The 23,475-nt window shown below is 37.9% G+C and overlaps 1 protein-coding gene across 1 annotated transcript; it reads left to right on the top strand.

Moving 5' to 3' along the window:
* Positions 1-3,119: 3,119 nt before the first annotated feature.
* On the top strand, positions 3,120-8,880 carry LOC307056018 (high affinity immunoglobulin epsilon receptor subunit beta-like; the record flags this gene model as incomplete). The annotated part of the gene is made up of 7 exons (XM_079708397.1): positions 3,120-3,181; positions 4,315-4,438; positions 4,976-5,110; positions 6,719-6,775; positions 7,302-7,457; positions 7,818-7,916; positions 8,782-8,880. The coding sequence occupies 7 exons, from the start codon at positions 3,120-3,122 to the stop codon at positions 8,878-8,880; spliced, it is 732 nt and encodes a 243-aa protein (XP_079564523.1).
* Positions 8,881-23,475: the final 14,595 nt, after the last annotated feature.

The following is a 23,475-nucleotide window of genomic DNA, read 5'->3' as shown; positions in this document are numbered from 1 at the left end:
CAGATTGAAGCATGAGGTGACACAGGGGACTCCAGGAAAAGAAACATGTGATACATCACTCTCCAGGGTTAGCAAAATAAGGATTGATAGGCAATTTATGCAACATGTGTAAGGTATTAGAAGATGAAATTATGTTTAGAAAATAAGCCAATAAAGAATAGGAAATCACTAAAAGTTGTGAAATAATACTGAAAATAGTAAAAATGAATTTGAACAAACATTCAGATATAATTATATTAGAAGGATAGGTAGAAAGGAAGAATGGGTTTAAGAAAGCTAACATGCTAATGATCCATAATAAAGAATACAACAGTTAATGTCCACACTTTGTCTATGATCCTAGAGGTCTCATAATTTTCCTCTCTGAGCAGATGTTCTTCGTCACAAGTGGACAAACACAGTTCACACCTATAATTTTCCTTGTTGAAAAGTGTCATTTTGGAGAATAGAAGGAGTGTGAGCAAATAAAGAATTAACATGTGCTGGACCTTGGCAGTTAAGTGCCCTAGAGGCTGAGACAGCAGTTAAACTCCAATTTTAGAAACAGATCAAAAAGATTTTAAGCCCTTGGATAGTTTATATAAATATTTCTCTATTTCCGAAGTCATGTAAATGAAGAGACAGAGGTTTTCTCTTCAAGTTTGAACTCAGCTCTAGGCCTTTTAGAAACACTCATCTTGTTTCATAAACAATATTTTCTCATTTCCTTCGTTTTAATAACCAAGTTGGGAGCTTGTATCAGTCTCAGCCTCTCTCACCTGTTAACCATATTTATTGAAGCCATACTTGGCTCTGGGATGTAGAAATGAGAGAGAGAGAAAGAGAGAGAGAGGGAGAGACTGGGATTCCTTTGGGAGTATCAGAAAATACCTCGAAGACATAGCAACTTTCAATTTGCAACATGTAAATTCGTGCATGTTTAAGTGAATTGAGCATTCAGTTTGAGAAAACAATTGTCAGATGGGATCTCAAAGTAAATTTCTTTTGAGTTTGGGGAAGTAAACCCAGTGTATATCTGAGAGAAGAAACTTTGCTTGTCAAAGAGGAAGCCAGATAATGACTGGGTGAAAAGCATGGACAGATGTGCTTCCAACAGGAGGAAACACATGCAGTGGGAGGGAAGTGTTAGTGCTATTATCTCTTCCTTTCAGGCAGAGGCATGGTTAAAACTCATCCTGATAATATTGCACCCACCAAAAAAAAAAAAAAGACATTTCATCATAGGTTTCAATGTTTACTATTGTGAAAGATGAAAGAGTATGTCTATAAGGACCAAAAGTGAGGGCACAGAGATGATAAGCATCTCAGCAGGGGGTAAGAAGAAGATGTTGGTGAAAACTGAGATATGAAACAAGTTGAAGATCATGAGATACATCTCAGTTACTGATTTGCATGCTGCAAGTTTCTGTTGAAAATTCTCACAAAATAGCATTGTGTCCAAACACCACAGACCATCCTCAATGTTTCCTGTCTAAAACTCAAGTTTAATTTCTAATCATTCTCTGCAAACGTAATGAACTATTATAGACTACTCCCAGAAAACACCATAAACAGGCATTTTTTCAGGCCCTGTTTTAGCAGATGTGGTGTTAATTCCACTGAGGGAGAGACAAATGAATGAAAACTCCTGAGGTTACCATTTGAAGTCTTGGCTCAGATGTGAACTTTCTCTGGGAATCTCTTACTTGACTTCTACATACCCTCTAAGAGGTAGAACTGTACATCCTCCTGTGTGTTCCAGCAGCCTCTGACATGTTGGTAATATATTATTTATCTTTGTTCTACTCTGCCAGATAGTCAGCCAGACAAAGGCGGGGACCATGGTGTTCATCTCTGCATGCTCACAGTGCCTGATATGGAGCATTAAGTCCCTTTTGGAGGAATGTGTAAGTGAATGAGTTTCATTAATTTCAACAACATACTGGTCAGGCCCACCAATTCTGGAAGACACAGTAGGAGGATGGCACATGGGTTAATACATTTTTGTTATGAAAGGTGTGCTAATATATCTTTTAGTGTCCCCTGTTCACACAAATATCTTAAGTTTCTTAGAGAAAGAGAAGAAATTTTTATCACAAACCAGAGAGACAATACAGATGCACAGAGGTAAAATCTGTAGTATCTTTATAGTTTAATAAAGAGCCATTCAAGATTATGTCTATAATCAAACTGAAATAAAAGAGTCCCAAATCTGTGAATCTCACCTGTATATTCATTTTGCTATGGTCTAGTTAGATATGCTATTAAAATAAGCACGTCAGTTTAGCTCCGACCCTAATTTAGGCATATTGCTCAGGCCAAGGCTGCTTAGATCTACTCATAGAATTTGTTATGAAGTTCATGCTCCTCAGTGTTTCCATAGGCCCATCCTTGCCATCACAAAAATCAAGGCAGTAGAGAGTCAACCTAACTTTTTAGTAGACAACGGAGTCTTCAGTGTGAAAACTTCTTAGCTTTCACACTATCAGGAATGGTTCCCAGGCATTAGAACTCTGCCTGTCCAGTTTCTGAGACCATCTGCTACAAACAGCCATATAAACACTGTCCAAAAGAAAGGAAGAAAGAGAAAGACAATAAATATTGAAGTCAAGGACAAATCCAGAGATTCAGAGACTGAGACACACTCATACTTGCAAACTGTGCTTCAGCCTTAGATTATGTGTGAAGGCAAGTCTTCCAAGGACAATTGGAGAACTTCCGGCATAGGAATGGCTGAACCAGGTCACAAGCAGAGAAAGCACCAGGAGAGAAGCCAATCTCTTTATGTCCTGCGGTTCTCTCTCACCTTCTCAGTCCCCACTAAACCGACTCATTTTTAGGTTCTGTAAATCCTGCTGGTTTCAGGCAGAATTATCTTCCAGGAGTCTCAAATTTCCCCATTTCACTCTCATCCCTATTCAGTAGCCCACTCAATTTTGCTCTTCCTTATAACAAGAAAAGCCCTATTGATCTTAGCCAGGAAAATTATCTTTCTGACCAATGTCTTAAGCATGAAGATAGTTATCAGTGTCATGAGTCAACCCATCTTAACTGACCATCCGGAGACTCTGTGAGAGGGACCCCACCAAGGCTCATCGTAACATTGTTCTTCACCACCATAGAGCTCAGTTAATGAAAAAATGGACACAGAAATTGGGAGCAGAACAGATCTTGCTCTCCCAAACCCACAAGGGCCCACCAGGTAGGTACAGGTTATTATTTTTTTCTATTTCCAGTCACTTAGTGAACCAGAGGTAGTCACAGTGCTGGGGAGATGCCAAATCATGAACATAGGCATGGACCCATCAGGTTTAACTAAAATACAGAGTATAAAGAAGTTATTTGCTATACGTTTTCACTAGTTCTCTCTGGTTGATGGGGAAGAAGGTTTTTACTTAGCTTTTAAATTGGGAACAACTTAAGTTTTCTAACAAAAGAGGTTCATATTCTGGGATGGGGTAGGGGAGTTTGTGTTGGTTTGGCCAATTTTCTGTACGATGTTATGGAAAAAACCTAATGAACTTTTTCGCCAACCCATACTATCAGTAGCGATCTCTTGCCTATGTGTCTGATGTGTGTTAAGGGAGAGAAGCTTTTCAAAATGACCTTGGGCTTCTTTCTGGTTAGTCTTTGTGAATCTCAAGCTGTGGGATCCTGCCCCACTGTTTAGAGGGGAAATGTTCCCAGAGTGAAATCTGGTGGAGATGTGCATAGTCTAGTTTTCCTTCGAATACCAAAAATTAACACATGTTAAGACTTTCTTCTTAAAGGTTTTAGGAGAAACTAAAGACAGAGCTTTGGGAATCAATATTGGATTGAATATCATTGCAAAATATTGAGTAGACTCTGAAGACACAGTATTTCCAGTTAGCCTCCTCTGAGGATGAAAATAGGAATAGAGATCAACAAATCCTTCAAAACCATTCCTTTATGCACATGAAATTGAGTGTGTCATTGACAAAATATTTTCAGATACATTTCCGTTAAAAAGACTGAGAGATGCATAGGTAAACATGTCTGTTGGATTGTTTTTAGTTGTACGCATCAATACAGATTAATGAGAAAGAAACTGGTAATAATTCTAGGTTAAGAATAAGACTTGGCCTGGGGTTTTTTTTTTTTTCCCTTTTGTTCCATCTAATCATTGATGAGACAGTAATCTTGGCCACTAACTTGGACCCTCTGAGCCTCAGAATTTCTTGTACTTTACAATGAAGATTTTCATTGCAGGATTGTTTTGAAACATAAACAAGCACAATTCCCCTGTCAGTTGAGAGCATTGCACAGGGAGTTAGAGAATTTTCTCATGGCTGCATTTCTGTTTAAACTTCATAGTGAGCCTGAAATTGAACTTTCAGTAGTATCTCTCCATGATAACGACTTACTGGAGAAAGCTGCTCCATCCCCACCACGCCAAACGTGGCTGACTTTTTTGAAGAAGGAGCTGGAATTCCTGGGGGTGAGTGAGCCTCCTCTAATCTCAACCAGAGTAAAGACTGACTCTAAGAAAGTGTATTTGTTGGCATCCACATAGTTTCCCCACTCAGACTCATGAGGAGTGAAATACCTGGTAGACGAAAACTTGACACTTACTGCACCCTGTTGGGTAAAAAGAAGCATTTCCTCATGAAGACTAGGATAAGAATAGCAAATAGGACCTGTCAACTCTGGTCAGTTGCCAGTTGATTAATATCATCCTGTGAAGGATTTATAATCTTTATCTTCTCTTAGATGGAAAGAGCCATTATTGATGTCCACCATGAGAATGTAAATAAAAGACACAGGAGAAATGTACTGGCTATTCCTTCACTAAGTCGTGCCTACATCAATTCTTAGAGTGGACAGATGATAGTGGAAAATATTGCATTTGGATACTTTCTCAGGACTGCCTTAGACACCAAAGCAATTTCTTACATTTCGCCTTGATTATAAGGAAATTGATGTAATCTTAGGAAAACGTCTTCTTATTTCACAAAACTTATGCATTTTTCTACAGGTAACACAAATTCTGATTAGTTTGATATGCCTTTATTTTGGAATAATCATCTGCTCCGTGTTCAATAATTCAGAATTTAAAGAAGACTTTTTTTCATCATTTAAAGCAGGCTACCCATTCTGGGGAGCAGTATTTGTGAGTATATGTCTACAATTGTCTCTGAAATAACACTGTACATGGCTTTTCTTTTATTCAGATCAGATCTGACCAATTGTTTATTCTAGTATTTAGAATATATGAATATATTCTAATATGTAGATGGAGATATGTAAATATACATACATATTTGCAGTTTACGAAGCACTTTGGGTTGAATATGCTAACACACGTTTATCAGATGAGAAACCTGGGATTAATAAAAGTTAAACATGTTACCCAAGAGGCATTTAGCTAATAAAAATTGAAACTAAACTTTCAGAAATCAATTTCAGAAAAATTTCCCTAACACTATCCATCAATAAAGTTATCTTAGTGAAGGGAGGGGGAAGAGATTGCTGAGGTGAGGAGAACAAGACTGACATCTGAGGAACTTCTACTGTGCCCTAGAAACTCTTTTAGGTGCTTTCTCATTGTATCTTTTTTAGTCATTGTACTATTTAGAAACTAGATGGCTGAATGAGCTCACAAAAACATATAGCTTTATTGAAGTATAACTGACATACCATAAATGGCACATTTTAAGGTATACAATTTGATAAATTTTGACACATGTATACACACGTGAAAACCTTACCACATCAATATAATGAACATACTCACAACTGCCAAAAGTTTCCTTGTTTCCCTTGGTAACCCTTCCCTTCCTCAACCCCTGTCTTCCCATCCTCAAGCAATCACTTGTTTTTTGTCACTATAGATTAGTTTGCATTTCCTAGAGTTTTATATAAATGGAATTATACACCATGTTCTGTCTACTGTCTGGCTTCTTGCAGTTGCATAATTATTTTCAATTAATCCATGCTGTTTGTTGTATCAACACTTCATTCACAAGGATATATTATTTTAACCCTAATCACATTGGCTTGGCACTCTGCTAAATACTTAGGTCTCTGGTCACTCGTTCAAGACTCTCCTTGAACCTTTGCCATATTTTATTTGAAACTTCCTTACTGTCTTTTCATTTCAAACAGCTTATTAGATGTCTCTCAATTCATCATACAATCTGAATCTTTGGAATTCTGTTTTAATTTGTGCTATTAGTTGATATTTTTACTAGATCTTTCACCATATGCATTTTCATAATTACTATATGTCTATATGATACATGGCAGACTCTGGAGACAGACACATGTTTCTCGCCCAAAGGAGCTGACAACTATAACACACAAGTTGCTCATGAAAGCAAATGATTACAAAAAAATTAGAGTAGTGTTATAATCATGCACCAGGGCTGCTGGAACTTACAATATTTAATAGTGACCCATGGACTGTCAGGGTTGGCATCACCTGGGAGCCTGCTAGAAATAAAGAATCTCAGGCCTCATCTAGGACTTACTGAGTAAGAGTGTGCATTTTAACAAGACTCTCAAATAATTCATATGTACATTCAATTTTGAGAAGCTCTCTATAGGAAATAAAGAAATAAAATAATAAAATTTAAAAATAAAAATAAATAAAAAGTAAAGGAGACCTTTATAGAATACCCACAACTTTACCTTCTACTTGGAGGATGGGGGTGAAAGGGACACAGAGAAGAACAGAGACCCACTGTGCTTTTTTTTTTTCCTCCTCCCTTTTGAACAGTTTGCTACTTCTGGATGTTTGTCAGTTATGTCTGAAAAGAAACATGCAACATATCTGGTGAGTTGCATTCTGTCTTTGTCCATCCTTGAGAAGGTAAGAAAAATTTAATTTTGAGAGTCTTGAAAAAGATATGGCATCATCTCTTATGAGCGAATGTGGATATGTGATATTTTTCCAATCTACTTTGTATTTAATGTAATCACTAAAAATAAAATCATTAAAATACCAACTGTATCATTTAAAAACAATACATGTAACTACTTGGACACTTGTTGAAAAAATATCCTCACACCTGCTCTGTCCTCATAATATAGTCCTATGATCAAATAAATGACTCGTTTCCAATTAAGGAGTCTATTTGAGGAGAGACTATGAGTATCAATGTGGCTTTTCCTGAATGCAGTCCTAGCAAGAAAGGTATAGGTCCTTATTACACAAGTACATTTTCAAGATTTCCCTTTTTCATCTATATTTTAAATAAATGCAGAGTTTATTGGATATCTCCAGCCCTGAAATGCAGATAGGTTTACTGAGTACTGTGGCAGGTGCAGGACCAAGTCTAAATGTTGTTCTTTGTCATCAGATACGAGGAAGTCTGGGAGCAAACACTGTCAGCAGCATAGCTGGAGGAATAGGAATCATCATCCTGATCATTAACCTAAAGAAGAGCTCAGCTAATATCTACCATTGCCGGGATATTTATGAGAAAGACTTCTGCTTTGTGGCTCCTATTTCCACTGTATGTATTTCTTGTGGGAAGACTAAGATTCTAGGTCTTAATCTCAGTAAGACGCCTTCTTTTCCTTTCCATGAACACAATCCTTTCTTGAAACCTCAATCACATAATGCAGTGTTCTGGAGGCTCATACCCAGAGATGTGCCAGCCTCCTTCCCCTGCCCCCCAAGCTGAATTCTGCAAGGGTGGAGTCATCTGCTTTGAGTAACCATCTCCTGGTTTTCCCATGTGTCATTTTATAGGAACTGGTCTTGAGGGTGGGTGGTCATGAAAACAAGGGTTGCTGTAAGGGAAAGTACTTCTGGGACACCTACCCTCTCACTCTACTTGTCTTTCTGGTTGTTGTTGGTTGTTATTCAACAGGAAATTGTGGCAATGATCCTGTTTCTCACCATTCTGGGGTTTTGCAGTGCTGTGTCACTCACAGTCTATGGGATTGGAGAAGTAATTGAAAGAAATAAGGTAGGCAGAGGCCTGATATTAAATCCTAAACAATAAGCTAAAGAATTTGAGCTTTGCTGCTTAAAGATATGGCCTGGGTTTCCTGCAACATTTCTTCCAGTTTCAGTATTCCATTTCTCCAAATTTCAGTACTTTGATTTCCAAATCTCAAGTTTTGAATCAAATTTTCCACTCACAAATCTCATGGTATATTCCTGTGACTGAGAAGTTTAGGAAAATAGGATCTTCATCATTTTAGAAAATGTAGATGCTTTGAACTTGATGAGCATGAGAGATAAATATACAGGTAGCAAGTGATGGAAACACTCAGGTATCTGGGCTTATTTGCTTTCCCAGAATAGTTCCATTATATTTGTTCCTGCTCTTTTTTCTTGGCTTTCACCTTCCCACTTGCTCTGAAACCTCAAGCTTGTCTCCTCCCTAATTCATGACTACCAACTGCATTTCCACTTGTCTTACCCATTTTACACCTTTGATGTATGAAAAAGAATTACCAATACTTGATGCACATACATTTACTCAGAGTTTCCAGATAAAACATGCTCTCTCCATCTGTCCACTTGCCTGAAGCATTCAAGTCTGGCTGCCTTTTCTGATCACTTTCCTCCAGAGATAAGACAAGAGATATACCAAATTTCAGACACAAAATAATCTCACCAACTTCTCAATGACTGACAATTTCTTCTGAGCCCACTTGGCCAGACAATCTGGCTTGGTTTGTTAGAGATGGAGGTATTAATTACAGTGTAATGGGAGATGGTGAGATTCACAAAGGCAAGAGGAGATGAGATATGCCTCTTAAGAAAGTCTTCTCGTGGCAGGAAATTCTTGGTGATTGATACTGAATGATTTTTTCCCTCATCAGATTCCAGAAGATCGTATTTATGAAGAAGTAAAAATCTATGCACCAATTTACAGTGAGTTGGAACATGGAGGGGAGGCAACTTCTCCCACTGATTCATAAGAATCATGAGTCCAGAACATTCTGATTCATAGCAAAGGATCTAGAAAGCCAAGATCTTTGTTTAAGGGACTACTGGCAAAATTTCAATTCTTTCTGTGACCTGCCAATTTTACATTATGATTTATTCTCCAGATGACAAAATTCTATTTTTGTTGTTTCCATTCACTTAAATCCCCCTCCATTTGTAAATACGATAGTCTCCTATTTTTCTTGTTTTCTGTTGCTGTTTCACACCCATCCCTTCTGGGACGTCAACAGAAAACAAGAAAAATAAGCATTTATTCTGTGCCTAGAACTGTGCAAATAGAGAAAACAAGAGGAAGGCTGGTTGAGAGTTGAGTTAAACTTAACAGTTTGGTAATATTTGTCTCTTAGCCCCTTTTAGAGTTTACAAGAGTTGCAGATGTATGTGATATATGCCCCCCACCCCTACGGGACTATAAGCACCTTGAGGGCAAAGTCCACTCAGCAAACATAAACTGAGAACCAACTAAGTAAAGTTTTTCACATCTGTCTCTTTCACTTTGTGTATCCCAGTATTTTATCCATAGTGGGTGCCCAGTGTGAATTTATGGAGTGTAGGGGTGAATATTCAGGGAGGGTATATCACCAGGTCAAGACAGAGGTAGGGTAGAAAAGGAGAAAGAAATGATTCTGAAGGGAATTTGGAGGTGATAAGAAGACCAAATTGACATATATTAAGAATAGAGTTAGGAGGACAGTCAGATGGAGGTTTGAATAGAGATTCTTCAGGTATGTATTAAACATTTTGGTGGATCCGCATCAGGTTAGCAATGGATGCTTCCTGCTTGTGTTTGGTCTTATATGGACAAAACAACGTGGTATGTTAGAAGGATCACTGATCTTACAAAGCACAGGGAGTCTGCATTGGAATCCCAGGCCTATTGCTTATTAGTTGAGTGAGTTGTGGCAAATCATTTAACCTTTTACTTAATCTGGGTTTTCTCATCAGTAAAATTAACATATTAGGAATAATTTACCTGCCAGTGCTAAAAGTGTGTGTGGAAACACACACACACACACACACACACACACACACAGTATAAATTAAAAGTGCTCTAAAAGAGAAAGAAATTATTAATAAATTAATTAATTCTTATATACATAAAGCAATCTACAAATCTTAGTATTCACTAATGATATAAAATTTAAGTCCATTTTATCTGAAAGGCCCCACTTTTTTTTTAAACAAAAATTTAATCCTAAGAGCCAAATCTGTCAAGAGTAGTCAGTGAAAACAAGGCCACATTGCTCAATGAAATCAGCTATGTTAAACAACAACAAAAATTTAACCAATTCTATATGAAAAAAGTATGTCATTACCTTTGAAATAATTGTGTCCTCCATATGTTATTATTATTATTATTTTTTTACAATAGGTCCTTGTTGGTTATCTATTTTAAATATAGCAGTGCGTACGGTCAACCCCAAATTCCCAATCTATACTTCTCCCCCACCCCTCCCCGCTGGTAACCATAAACTATCTTAAAGTCTCCACTTTCTAAACCCACTTCACTTTCTCTTTAAAATGCTTTGTGCTTGACCACCTCATGTCAACATCCTATAGCTTCAAATGTTCTGCCTTCCCTTTTGTGCTTGCTTGAATTTCTTCTTTCTGTAATGCTTATCTTAAATCTCACCTGATTCTTTAAGTTTTTCTAGTTGATTGCTCCTCTCTCTAGAAGATAAGTTTTTCTAATCAAATACACACACCCCTTATACTCTATATAACTTTCTACATGCAAATATTTTATGTCCCCTCAATGATAATATATTTTTTCAAAGGCAAAAAGTCTCATAAAAATCTGTATATTGCATGAATCACCAACACATTCACTGACACAATATTGTTCAGTAGTGTTTGCAGACTGATGAATAAGCAGTAGGGAGTTTTATTAAGTTACTCAGTATCTGGTGAGATGGAAACCATAATGGAACGATCACTTAATGAAGAACTTGAAAGAAGAATAAATTAATGAAGACATGAGCTAAAATGAAGTCAGTGGAAATGGAGAGAAATGATTGTGTCTAAAACACGGAGAGAAAGAGTAATTGGTCTTCTTGCTAACAAGTTGAATTAAAGGATAAAGTTAGAGAAGCAACTGGTTGATTAACACATTATGTGTTTAAGTCTAATATCAGAGAACAACGGGTAATGTTGAAAGAAATGATAGGAAGTGAGAAATATGAATTAATAAGTGAGGAGTACAGACAGACCCAGATTAAGTTCAGTTTTAGACTGTCATTTTTAGGAGACCAAAGAGAAATGCAACTTAAGAGTGCCTGGTGGTATCCAATGTAGAGTGCTGCTAAAGATGGAATTTGGTAATAGAGATTTAGTGTTGTTATAAGACAGATCATTATTAAATGAAGCAGATTAACATTCTAAGAGAATTATTTTGAGATAAAAGTAAAGCCAAGTTAACCTGTACACGCCTGTAATCAGAGGGGAAAAGGAGAGAAAATATCTAAGGTAGAATATAAGAGAATTAGGCAGAAAAATGCACTGTGAAACAGTAGATAGCAGGCAGCCCAAAGTAGAGAGAGGTTAGACAACAGAGAATAAATAATCATCAGAGACAGTATCTGCTGACTTGGGTAAGAGAAAAGTCTATAGTGATAAATCAATTCCAGTTAAGATGTAGAAATCGGGCAAAGAAATAGCAGTAGTGAATGCATGCAAAAGGTGCAGAGAAATTCAAAACAGGGTTATGGTGATGAGTAAATGAATAAAATATTTGCAGAGGTATTTAGAGAGAGATTATCGTGGTATATGTGATGTAAGAAATAAAGAGAGGAGACTGTGAATAGAAGATAACGAAGAAAAATTAAGTTCAGCCAAATGATTTTGTTGTTGTTGATATTTTTATTTTTAAGAGAAGGAAAAAGTAGTTCACACCTTTAGCCTAAGTAAAAGAGTCCTGTGGAGGGACTGAAAAAAATCAGCTGGGGGTATTATTCACAAATTAATTACTGAAATAATTAAGTACATTTTATTTATTTGGGATGCCAAAATAAAAAAGTGATAAGTAGATGTTCATTTCCCCAGATTATGAAAGTGATCACCTAACCACACAACCAATGATTTAAGTGAATTGTCATGTTTTTCTGACCTCAGGACCCTAGGTTTTCTATTTTCATTTTTCTGAAATTAAAATTTTGTTTCTCCAAACTTGACAGCAGCATAAAAATATACCCTTTCACTGCATAGCTGTATCACCATACTTGATCATCTATAATCACATCACTTTCGTGGCATATGTATTTGAATCCAAACTCCTAAACCTGGCCCACCAGGACCTCTAGAAGTGAATCCAGTCTATCTTCATACTGTGTAATATTTTACGCCATTCTTTCCCCGACTCCATTCATGTTTTAACCACATCTTTGACTGTATTTCTATATACATCACACTTTTTTTTTTTTTTTTTTTTTTTGCTGTACGCGGGCCTCTCACTGTTGTGGCCTCTCCCGTTGCGGAGCACAGGCTCCGGACGCGCAGGCCCAGCGGCCATGGCCCACGGGCCCAGCCGCTCTGCGGCACGCGGGATCCTCCTGGACCGGGGCACGAACCCGCGCCCCCTGCATCGGCAGGCGGACTCCCAACCACTGTGCCACCAGGGAAGCCCCATCACACGTTTTTTGTCTCAAGATCATTCTGATGATTGTTCTGCCCCTGCCTGCTTTTTATCACATGCTCACTTCAGGCACACACTGAGAACACAAATAGCATGCTCTTCACATATGTAGTGCCCCAAATTATCTTTTTAAAAATGTCAACCTAAAGGTTATCTTCTCCATGAAGATGGCCTAATGCACACATATTCATCCAGTCATAAGATCCTGCTTCATAATCACTTTACCCCATGACTCAAATTATTATCATGTATTATTAGTATACTTATGACCTCCTTGATGTATCCTCCATCACTGGTATTTGTTCAATAAATCGGAATCAATTAACTTGATTTCTTGTCTGTGTGTGTGTACATGAGGGTGGGGGACTGATCAAGGATAACTGGGAATCAAAGCATCAGTTCAGTGATGCTAAGGACCAAGAACAGTTTCTAGAGTCCTCCTTTTAAACAATGCTTTTATCAAATGGGATAATCTATAAACAACCCCATAGACAGGAAACAGATTGTAAAAAGAATTATCAGCCATCTCGTCAATAAATGGTAGGATAAAGTTGAAAGGAACCTGGACCATGAGTCACATTTTACAAGTTAGCCCTGACTCTAATTTATTTATTATGCTATGTGAACTTGGGACCATCTTTTCCCTTCAAGGACCTCAGTTTTTCCATCTGAAAATGAGCAGTTTGAAACAAAAAAATCCCAGCTGAACTTCCTGCTTCCATATTCCCTGTTTTTAGATACTTAAGATTGTTGGTAATCACAATTACTAGGTTTGTGACTGGAATAGCAACAGCAATCAGAGTTATTTGATGCTATTTGATGTATGGTCCAGAAAGACATCTGGGACAACAACATTCATTCTAAACTCTCCTGACAAAAGCTAATCAAAGGTCTCTTTCTAAAAATTGTCTCAGAAAAAAAATTCCCAAATAATTCCCATTCTATGAGGTATGGCTCTACTTACAAAAATTTCTAATAAAACAGGGTACCATATTCATAATTTCAGCCTGGTTTAGAGTGTTGAAGTAAATTTATATGCACAAGGGTGTGAGAGGCCATTGGTGGTCACCATCTGTGTTTCATGAGTATTTCCCGTCACTGGAAAACCTCTGCTCACTCCACAGTCAAGTGGGCTCAACTTACATCTCCCAAACAACTTGCATCTGGGACCCCCTGCATAGGGTTGTGTTGAAAAACATTGCGGGGCAGGGATTGTTTAGAATGTGAACGTGGGGGCTTCCCTGGTGGCGCAGTGGTTGAGAGTCCGCCTGCCGATGCAGGGGACACGGGTTCATGCCCCGGTCCGGGAAGATCCCACATGCCGCGGAGCAGCTGGGCCTGTGAGCCATGGCCACTGAGCCTGCGCGTCCAGAGCCTGTGCTCCGCAACGGGAAAGGCCACAACAGTGAGAGGCCCGCGTACCGCAAAAAAAAAAAAAAAAAAGAATGTGAACGTGGAACGTAATATACCCAGAAGCAAATTGTAGAAGCTACATTAGATACTAGCTCTATGATCTTGAATAACCCTTTACATTTTATCTCAGTTCATTTTTCTTATCTCTTAAATGGTTATATTAACTATAATTACTTCAAAGGTACTATGCATGTTCATAGATCATGTAGCCAGTGCCTAGACTGGTGTATGGGACATATTTTTGCATATGCATAAATATTGATGCCTAATCCTGAACCTATCCCAGCTCCTCAGGAACCCTTGACAAGATGTACCAATACCTTGTTATTCCTGGTTGGAGGAAGTGGTTATGGGACCATGGAAGAGACCAGGGAAGGCGCTCTATGGAAGGAAGCTATGAATATGCTGTGAATCCTGCCTCTTAGGAGTTCATATTCAAATATATATAGAGAAAGTTTCACTTGGCAAATAGAAGATTGTATTAGAACATAGAGGAAGAATACCTCTAGGATGGGGAGTCACCATGGAAAATTAACAATTAAATTAAAAAGTTGAACTGGAATTCTAAATCCTATGAGAGAGTAAGAAAGAGAATAAAGCTAAGATTTAATTGAACTTCTGTTATGTCTTGACTTCTGCTGGAAGCCTAACTGGTGTTACTTCATCTTAATTTATAAAACAAACTTTTGAGGTAAGCAAATATCTCTTTTTTTAAAGCCGTAAGCTTCTCTACACAACAAGGATAAAAACAAGTTGCCCATGGTTGTTTAGTCAGTAGATCACAGAACTGGGGTTTAGATCCAGGCCAGTTTGTCTTTTGTATCCATGTTATTTCCACTTGGCTCCACTACCTCGCTTAGTTATGGGAAGTGTGTAATAAATGAGTCTTATCTTCCAAGGGATTGGTCATTCATTCCTGCTATAGAAAACATGAGTGTTGGAGTGACATCAGCATCATGGCAGCATAAGACAGCCCTCCTTTGGTCCCCGTTTTTAAACAGCGAATTCTGAATCCATCCATGAACAAAAGTACCTCTAAGGGAGTTATGGGATTCAGCACCATACACCAAGGGACACAGGAGGAGTCTTACCCACCCACCCATGCATCAGACATTAGGCAGACTGAGCTTGGTAGGGGCTGTGGAGCTAGCAGGAGCTTGCTAACTGGCCGCAGCCCCTCTCAGCCCCAGCAGGGGAAAAGCAAAAGAGGGCTGACTTGGGAAGACATCCATAGATAGGAGAGACTTTGTAGAAGTCCAGCCTTCCCAAGGAGAGAGTCCAGCTTTCCATTAGAGAAAAACAAAAAAAATGAACTGGACACATTGAAGAGGGTAAGAGAAACTTTGCTAGTGGTGCCCCTTCCTGGAGGTGGCACAGCATGGGGATGAAGTAGTCAGTGATGACTTCTCCCCTCAGGAAAAAGAGAGAGCAGTGAGTGAGTTCCCAGCTACCACAGCTATGGGGGATGCTGCTGGAGAAACCTGTTTCTCTCCTGCAGCACCCTGAGTATGAAGGCAGGACCTCCATAACTGGGAGAAAGAAGAGATCAGGAAAGAGATAGATAAGAATATCAAAGGGCATTTAAGGAACATGGTTCCTGCTGACTGCCTCTTAGACTCAGCAGGAAGCCCGCTCACACTGCTGGGAGAACCTCATCTGAGGTTCCCCACCTGGCCCGTGGGTAACCTCAATGCCCCAAGTGCTAAATCCACCCATTCCCCAACACTGTGTGCAGCAGCAAGAGAGCTCCAGTAAACAGTCTTCTCAAACAGGTCAGGGTCTGTGGACAAGGGAGACCCTGAAACTTGAGCTGCAGCACCACCATGTGAAAAAAGACAAGGGAGGTTTCCAGTAGCCAGTTTGGTGAGTTGTAACAACCAGAGAAGACAAACAAGTTTCAGAATTTTGCCACAAGGAGTAAGAAGTGTGGAGCAGGTATCCACACAGGGTTGGAGGAAATACCAGCTACAAGCAGAACCAAGAAAACAGTATCTCTCTCTTGAAGACAAGTAGAGATTTGAGGAGGTGTCTGCTGATTCAAATGAGAAAACAGCAACACAAACTCCAAGGTACATGAAGAATCAAGGAAATACGCTACCACCAGAAGATAACAAGAATCCTCTAATAGCTGAATTCAAAGGCATGAAAGTTTGTGATTTAGCTGATAAAGAATTCAAAATAGCTGTTTTGAGGAAATTCAAGGAGGTACAAGAAAAGAGAAGAAAAATTTAATGAAATCAGGGAAACAATTCATGAACAAAAAGAGTTATTGAACAAAGAGATAGAAATCATAAAAAAAGATCCTAACAGAAACTCTGGAGTTGAAGATTTCTTTTTCTTCCAGTTTTATTAAGATATAATTGACATAGAGCCCTGTATAAGATTAAAGTGTACAACATACAGTAATAGTTCAACTTACATACATCATGAGATGAGTACCATAATAAGTTTAGGGAGCATCCATTATCTCGTATAGATACAAAATTAAAGAAATAAAAAAAGCTTTTCCTTGTGATGAGAACTCTGAGGATTTGCTCTGGTAACAACTTTTCTATGTAACATTCAGCAGTGTTCATTGTATTTATCATGTTGTGCATTACATCCCTGGTATTTATTTATCTTATAACTGGAAGTTTGTACCTTTTGACTACCTTCATCTTTTCTTTCTACTGATTAATTTATGTTCCCTTTTATCAGGAAGAAGGAAATTTAGAATGGAACAGGGTGCTAGGGTGGAAGAAGATGTCTGTCACCAGAGATGACTCTCCAAAACTAAAATTGAGGGGTTCAGTATGTGTGGAAGTACAACTACAAGCTATTGGTTCAATATTGTCTTTCTTCCATGTCTTTGTGAAAGTGTTCAACTATATTTGTGGATCTATAGTGCTATACCTAATGTCTGGCCCAACATTTACATCTCAGAGATTAGTCACTAAATATCAAATTTTTATTCTTGGTTATTGTTAAATATTGGTTCTGTATGTTACCAGTGATGGTGTTGAAGATGATTTCATTTCCAGTGTAGGAGAAGGTGACCTCACAGATTATTGCAGAAAGGAGAACTTCTCTGCAAAACAACCTTATCTTTCTTGCCTTTCTTCCTTTTCCAGTCATAATGTAGTAAGATATGCAGTCTCTTATAATAAGTAGGTACTCTTTTTTATTTGGCTGCTTTCACCCAGCAAACTTATTTTGGTGCTCATCCATGTTTTTGTGTGTACAGAGTAGTATTCCATTGTATGCATGTACCACAATTTGTTTATCAGTTTGCCTACTGATGGGCATTTGGACTGCCTCCAAGTTTGGGCTCTGACAAATTAAACTATTATGAACATTCATGTTCAAGTCTTTATATGGATACAAGCTTTAATTTCTCTTAGGTAAATTCCTTTCCACTTAAAGTGAAAAGGCTGAGTCATATGGAAGATGTTTGACATTTAAGAAACTGCCACATGGTTTCCAAAGTGATTGTACCATTTTACATTTCCACCAGCAGTGTATGAAAGATCCCATTTCCCAACATCAATGCCAGCACCTGGTATGGCCAGTCTTTTAAATTTTACAATGCTAATAGATGTGAAGCATTACCACATTGTGATTTTAATTTGTATTTACCCAGTGACTAATGATTTTGAGCTTCTTTTCATGTCATCATTTGGTGATGTATCTGTTCCAATCTTTTGACTTCTTTTAGACTGAATTGTTTGCTTTCTGATTATGGTGCTTTGAGAGGTCTTTATATATTCGCATACAAGTTATTTATCTTAAATATGATTTGAAACTCTTTACTCCCAGCCTTTTGCATCTTTTTATTCTAAAGCAATGGACACTCAGGTTGCTTCCATGTCCTGGCTATTGCAAATAGAGCTGCAATGAACATTGTGGTACATGACTCTTTTTGAATTATGGTTTTCTCAGGGTATATGCCCTGTAGTGGGATTGCTGGGTCATATGATAGTTCAATTTTTAGTTTTTTAAGGAACCTCCATACTGTTCTCCATAGTGGCTGTATCAATCTACATTCCCACCAACAGTGCAAGAGGGTTCCCTTTTCTCCACACGCTCTCCAGCATTATTTGTAGATTTTTTGATGATGGCCATTCTGACTGGTGTGAGGTGGTATCTCATTGTAGCTTTGATTTGCATTTCTCTAATGATTAGTGATGTTGAGCATCCTTTCATGTGTTTGTTGGCAATCTGTACATCTTCCTTGGAGAAATGTCTATTTCTCTGCCCATTTTTGGATTGGGTTGTTTGCTTTTTTGATATTGAGCTGCATGAGCTGCTTGTATATTTTGGAGATTAATCCTTTATCAGTTGCTTCTTGCAAATATTTTCTCCCATTCTGAGGGTTGTCTTTTCGTCTTGTTTATGGTTTCCTTTCTGTGCAAAAGCTTTGAAGTTTCATTAGGTCCCATTTGTTTATTTTTGTTTTTATTTCCATTTCTCTAGGAGGTGGGTCAAAAAGGATCTTGCTGTTATTTATGTCATAGAGTGTTCTGCCTATATTTTCCTCTAAGAGTTTTATAGTGTCTGGCCTTACATTTAGGTTTCTAATCCATTTTGAGTTCATTTTTATGTATGGTGTTAGGGAGTGCTCTAATTTCATTCTTTTACATGTAGCTGTCCAGTTTTCCCAGCAACACTTATTGAAGATGCCGGCTTTTTCCATTGTATATTCTTACCTCCTTTATCAAAAATAAGGTGACCATATGTGTGTGGGTTCATCTCTGGGATTTCTATCCTGTTCCATTGACCTATATTTCTGTTTTTGTGCCAGTACCATATTGTCTTGATTACTGTAGCTTTGTAGTATAGTCTGAAGTCAGGGAGCCTGACTCCTCCAGCTCCATTTTTCTTGCTCAAGATCGCTTTGGCTATTCAGGGGCTTTTGTGTTTCCATACAAATTGTGAAATTTTTTGTTCTAGTTCTGTGAAAAATGCCAGTGGTAGTTTGACAGGGATTGCATTGAATGTGTAGATTGCTTTGGGTAGTATAGTCATTTTCACAATGTTGATTCTTCCAATCCAAGACCATGGAATCTCTCTCCATCTGTTTGAATCATCTTTAATTTCTTTCATCAGTGCCTTATAGTTTTCTGCATAAAGGTCTTTTGTCTCCCTAGGTAGGTTTATTCCTAGGTATTTTATTCTTTTTGTTACAATGGTAAATGGGTGTGTTCCCTTAATTTCTCTTTAAGATTTTTCATCATTAGTGTATAGGCATGCAAGAGATTTCTGGGCATTAATTTTGTATCCTGTTACTTTACCAAATTCATTGATTAGCTCTAGTAGTTTTCTGGTAGCATCTTTAGGACTCTCTATGGACAGTATCATGTCATTTTCAAACAGTGACAGCTTTACTTCTTCTTTTCCGATTTGGATTCCTTTTATTTCTTTTTCTTCTCTGATTGCTGAGGCTAAAACTTCCAAAACTATGTTGAATAACAGTGGTGAAGGTGGACAAACCCATCTTGTTCCTGATCTTAGAGGAAATGGTTTCATTTTTCACCATTGAGAACGATGTTGGCTGTGGGTCTGTCATATATGGTCTTTATAATGTTGAGGTAAGTTCTCTCTATGCCTAGTTTCTGGAGGGTTTTTATCATAAATGGGTGTTGAATTTTGTCAAAAGCTTTTTCTGCATCTATTGAGATGATCATATGGTTTTTCTCCTTCAATTTGTTAATATGGTTTATCACCTTGATTGATTTGTGTATACTGAAGAATCCCTGCATTCCTGGGATAAATCCCACTTGATCGGGGTTTATGAACCTTTTAATGTGCTGCTGGATTCTGTTTGCTAGTATTTGTTGAGGATTTTTGCATCTATGTTCATCAGTGATTTTGGCTTACAGTTTTCTTTCTTTGTGACCTCTTTGCCTGGTTTTGATATCAGGGTGATGGTGGCCTCGTAGAGTGAGTTTGGGAGTATTCCTCCCTCTGTTATATTTTGGAAGAGTTTGAGAAGGATAGGTGTTAGCTCTTCTCTAAATGTTTGATAGAATTCGCCTGTGAAGCCATCTGGTCCTGGGCTTTTGTTGGTTGGAAGTTTTTTAATCACAGTCTCAATTTCAGTGTTTGTGATTGGTCTGTTTATATTTTCTATTTCTTCCTGGTTCAGTCTCGGAAGGTTGTGCTTTTTTAAGAATTTGTCCATTTCTTTGAGGTTGTCCATTTTATTGGCATAGAGTTGCTTGTAGTAATCTCATGATCCTTTTATTTCTGCAGTGCCAGTTGTTACTTCTCCTTTTTCATTTCTAATTCTGTTGATTTGAGTCTTCTCCCTCTTTTATTGATGAGTCTGGCTAATGGTTTATCAATTTTGTTTATCTTCTCAAAGAACCAGCTTTTAGTTTTATTGATTTTGTTATTGTTTTCTCCATTTCTTTTTCATTTATTTCTGATCTGACCTTTTTTTTTTTTTTTTTTTTTTTTTTTTTTTTTTGTGGTACGCAGGCCTCTCACTGTTGTGGCCTCTCCAGTTGCAGAGCACAGGCTCCGGATGCGCAGGCCCAGTGGCCATGGCTCACGGGCCCAGCCGCTCCGTGGCATGTGGGATCTTCCCAGACCGGGGCACGAACCCATGTCCCCTGCATCCGCAGGTGGACTCTCAACCACTGCACCACCAGAGAAGCCCCTGATCTGACCTTTATGATTTGTTTCCTTCTGCTAACTTTGGGGTTTTTTTTTTGTTCTTCTTTCTCTAATTGCTTTAGGTGTAAGGTTAGGTCGTTTACTTGAGATGCTTCTTGTTTCTTGAGGTAGGATTGTATTGCTATAAACTTCCCTCTTAGAACTGCTTCTGCTGCATCCCATAGGTTTTGGGTCGTCATGTTTTCATTGTCATTTGTTTCTAGGTATTTTTTTATTTCCTCTTTGATTTCTTCAGCGATCTCTTGGTTATTTAGTAATGTATTGTTTCGCCTCCATATGTTTGTATTTTTTACAGATTTTTTCCTGTCATTGATATCTGGTCTCATAGCGTTGTGGTCAGAAAAGATACTTGATATGATCAATTTTCTTAAATTTACCAAGGCTTGATTTGTGACCCAAGATATGAACTATACTGGAGAATGTTCCATGAGCACTTGAGTAGAAAGTGTATTCTGTTGTTTTTGGATGGAATGTCCTATAAATATCAATTAAGTCCATCTTGTTTAATATATCATTTAAAGCTTGTGTTTCCTTATTTATTTTCATTTTGGATGATCTGTCCATTGGTGAAACTGGGGTGTTAAAGTCCCCTACTATGATTGTGTTACTGTCAATTTCCCCTTTTATGGCTGTTAGTATTTGCCTTACGTATTGAGGTGCTCCTATGTTGGGTGCATAAATATTTACAATTGTTACATCTTCTTCTTGGATTGATCCCTTGATCATTATGTAGTGTCCTTCTTTGTCTCTTGTAATAGTCTTTGTTTTAAAGTCTATTTTTTCTGATATGAGAATTGCTACTCCAGCTTTCTTTTGATTTCCATTTGCATGGAATATCTTTTTCTATCCCCTCACCTTCAGTCTGTATTTGTCCCTAGGTCTGAAGTGGGTCTCTTGTAGACAGCATATATATATGTCTTGTTTTGTATCCATTCAGCCAGTCTATGTCTTTTGGTTGGAGCATTTAATGCATTTACATTTAAGGTAATTATCTATATGCATGTTCCTCTTACCATTTTCTTAATTGTTTTGGGTTTGTTATTGTAGGTCTTTTCGTTTCCTTGTGTTTCCTGCCTAGAGAAGTTGCTTTAGCATTTGTTGTAAAGCTTGTTTGGTGGTGCTGAATTCTCTTAGCTTTTGCTTGTCTGTAAAGGTTTTAATTTCTCTGTTGAATCCGAATGAGAGATCCTTGCTGGGTAGAGTAATCTGGGTTGGAGTTTTTTCCCTTTCATCAGTTTCAATATGTCCTGCCACTCCTTTCTGGCTTGCAGAGTTTCTGCTGAAAGATCAGCTGTTAACCTTATGGGGATTCCCTTGTATGTTATTTGTTGTTTTTCCCTTGTGGCTTTTAATATTTTTTCTTTGATTTAATTTTTGATAGTTTGATTAATATGTGTCTAGGCGTGTTTCTCCTTGGATTTATCCTGTATGGGACTCTCTGTGCTTCCTGGACTTGATTAACTCTTTCTTTTCCCATATTAGGGAAGTTTTCAACTATAATCTCTCAAATATTTTCTCAGTCCCTTTTACTCTTCTCCTTCTGGGACCCCTATAATTCGAATGTTGGTGCATTTAATGTTGTCCCAGAGGTGTCTAAGACTGTCCTCAATTCTTTTCATTCCGTTTTCTTTATTCTGCTCTGTGGTAGTTATTTCCACTATTTTATCTTCCAGGTTACTTATCCGTTCTTCTGCCTCAGTTATTCTGCTATTGATTCCTTCTAGAGAATTTTTAATTTCATTTATTGTGTTGCTCATCATTGTTTCTTTTCTCTTTAGTTCTTCTAGGTCCTTGTTAAATGTTTCTTGTATTTTCTCCATTCTATTTCCAAGATTTTAGATCATCTTTACTATCATTACTCTGAATTCTTTTTCAGGTAGACTGACTGTTTCCTCTTCATTTGTTCTGTCTGGTGGGTTTTTACCTTGCTCCTTCATCTGCTGTGTGTTTTTCTGTCTTCTCATTTTGCTTAACTTACTGTGTTTGGGGTCTCTGTTTTGCAAGCTGCATCTTCATAGTTCCTGTTCTTTTGGTGTCTGCCCCCGGTGGCTAAGGTTGGTTCAGTGGGTTGTGTACGCTCCCTGGTGGAGGGGACTAGTGCCTGTGTTCTGGTTGATGAGGCTGGATCTTGTCTTTCTGGTGGGCAGGACCACATCCGGTGGTGTGTTTTGGGGTGTCTGTGACTTTATTATGATTTTAGACAGCCTGTCTGCTAATGTGTGTGGTTGTGTTCCTTCTTGCTAGTTGTTTGGCATAGGGTGTCCAGCACTGTAGCCTGCTGGTTATTGAGTGGAGTTGGGTCTTAGCATTGAGATGGAGATCTCTGGGAGAGCGTTCACCATTTAATATTTCATGGACCTGGGAGGTCTCTGGTGGACCAATGTCCTGAACTCGGCTCTCCCACCTTGGAGGCACAGGCCTGACACCTGGCCGGAACACCAAGACCCTGTCAGCCACATGGCTCAGAAGAAAAGGGAGAAAAAAATAAATAAGTAAATAAAATAAAGTTATTAAAATAAAAAATTATTAAAAATAAAAAAATTAATAATAAAAAAAGAAGAGAGCAACCAAACCAAAAAACAAATCCACCAATGATAACAAGTGCTAAAAAGTATACTAAAAAAAAAAAAAAAGACAGACGACAGAACCCTAGCACAAATGGTAAAAGCAAAGCTATACAGACAAAATCACACGATGAAGCATACACATACACATTCACAAAAAGAGAAAAAGGGAAAAAAATCTATATATATATATAAAAAGGAAGAGAGCAACCAAAGCAATAAAGAAATCTACCAATGATAATAAACTATAAATACTAAAGTAAGACAAACATAAAACCAGAAACCAATTAGATGCAGAAAGC

Source organism: Hyperoodon ampullatus (assembly GCF_949752795.1).
Source record: "Hyperoodon ampullatus genome assembly, chromosome: 7".
NCBI classification, from domain to species: Eukaryota; Metazoa; Chordata; class Mammalia; order Artiodactyla; family Ziphiidae; genus Hyperoodon; species Hyperoodon ampullatus.
This window is presented reverse-complemented; position numbering and strand designations above follow the sequence as displayed.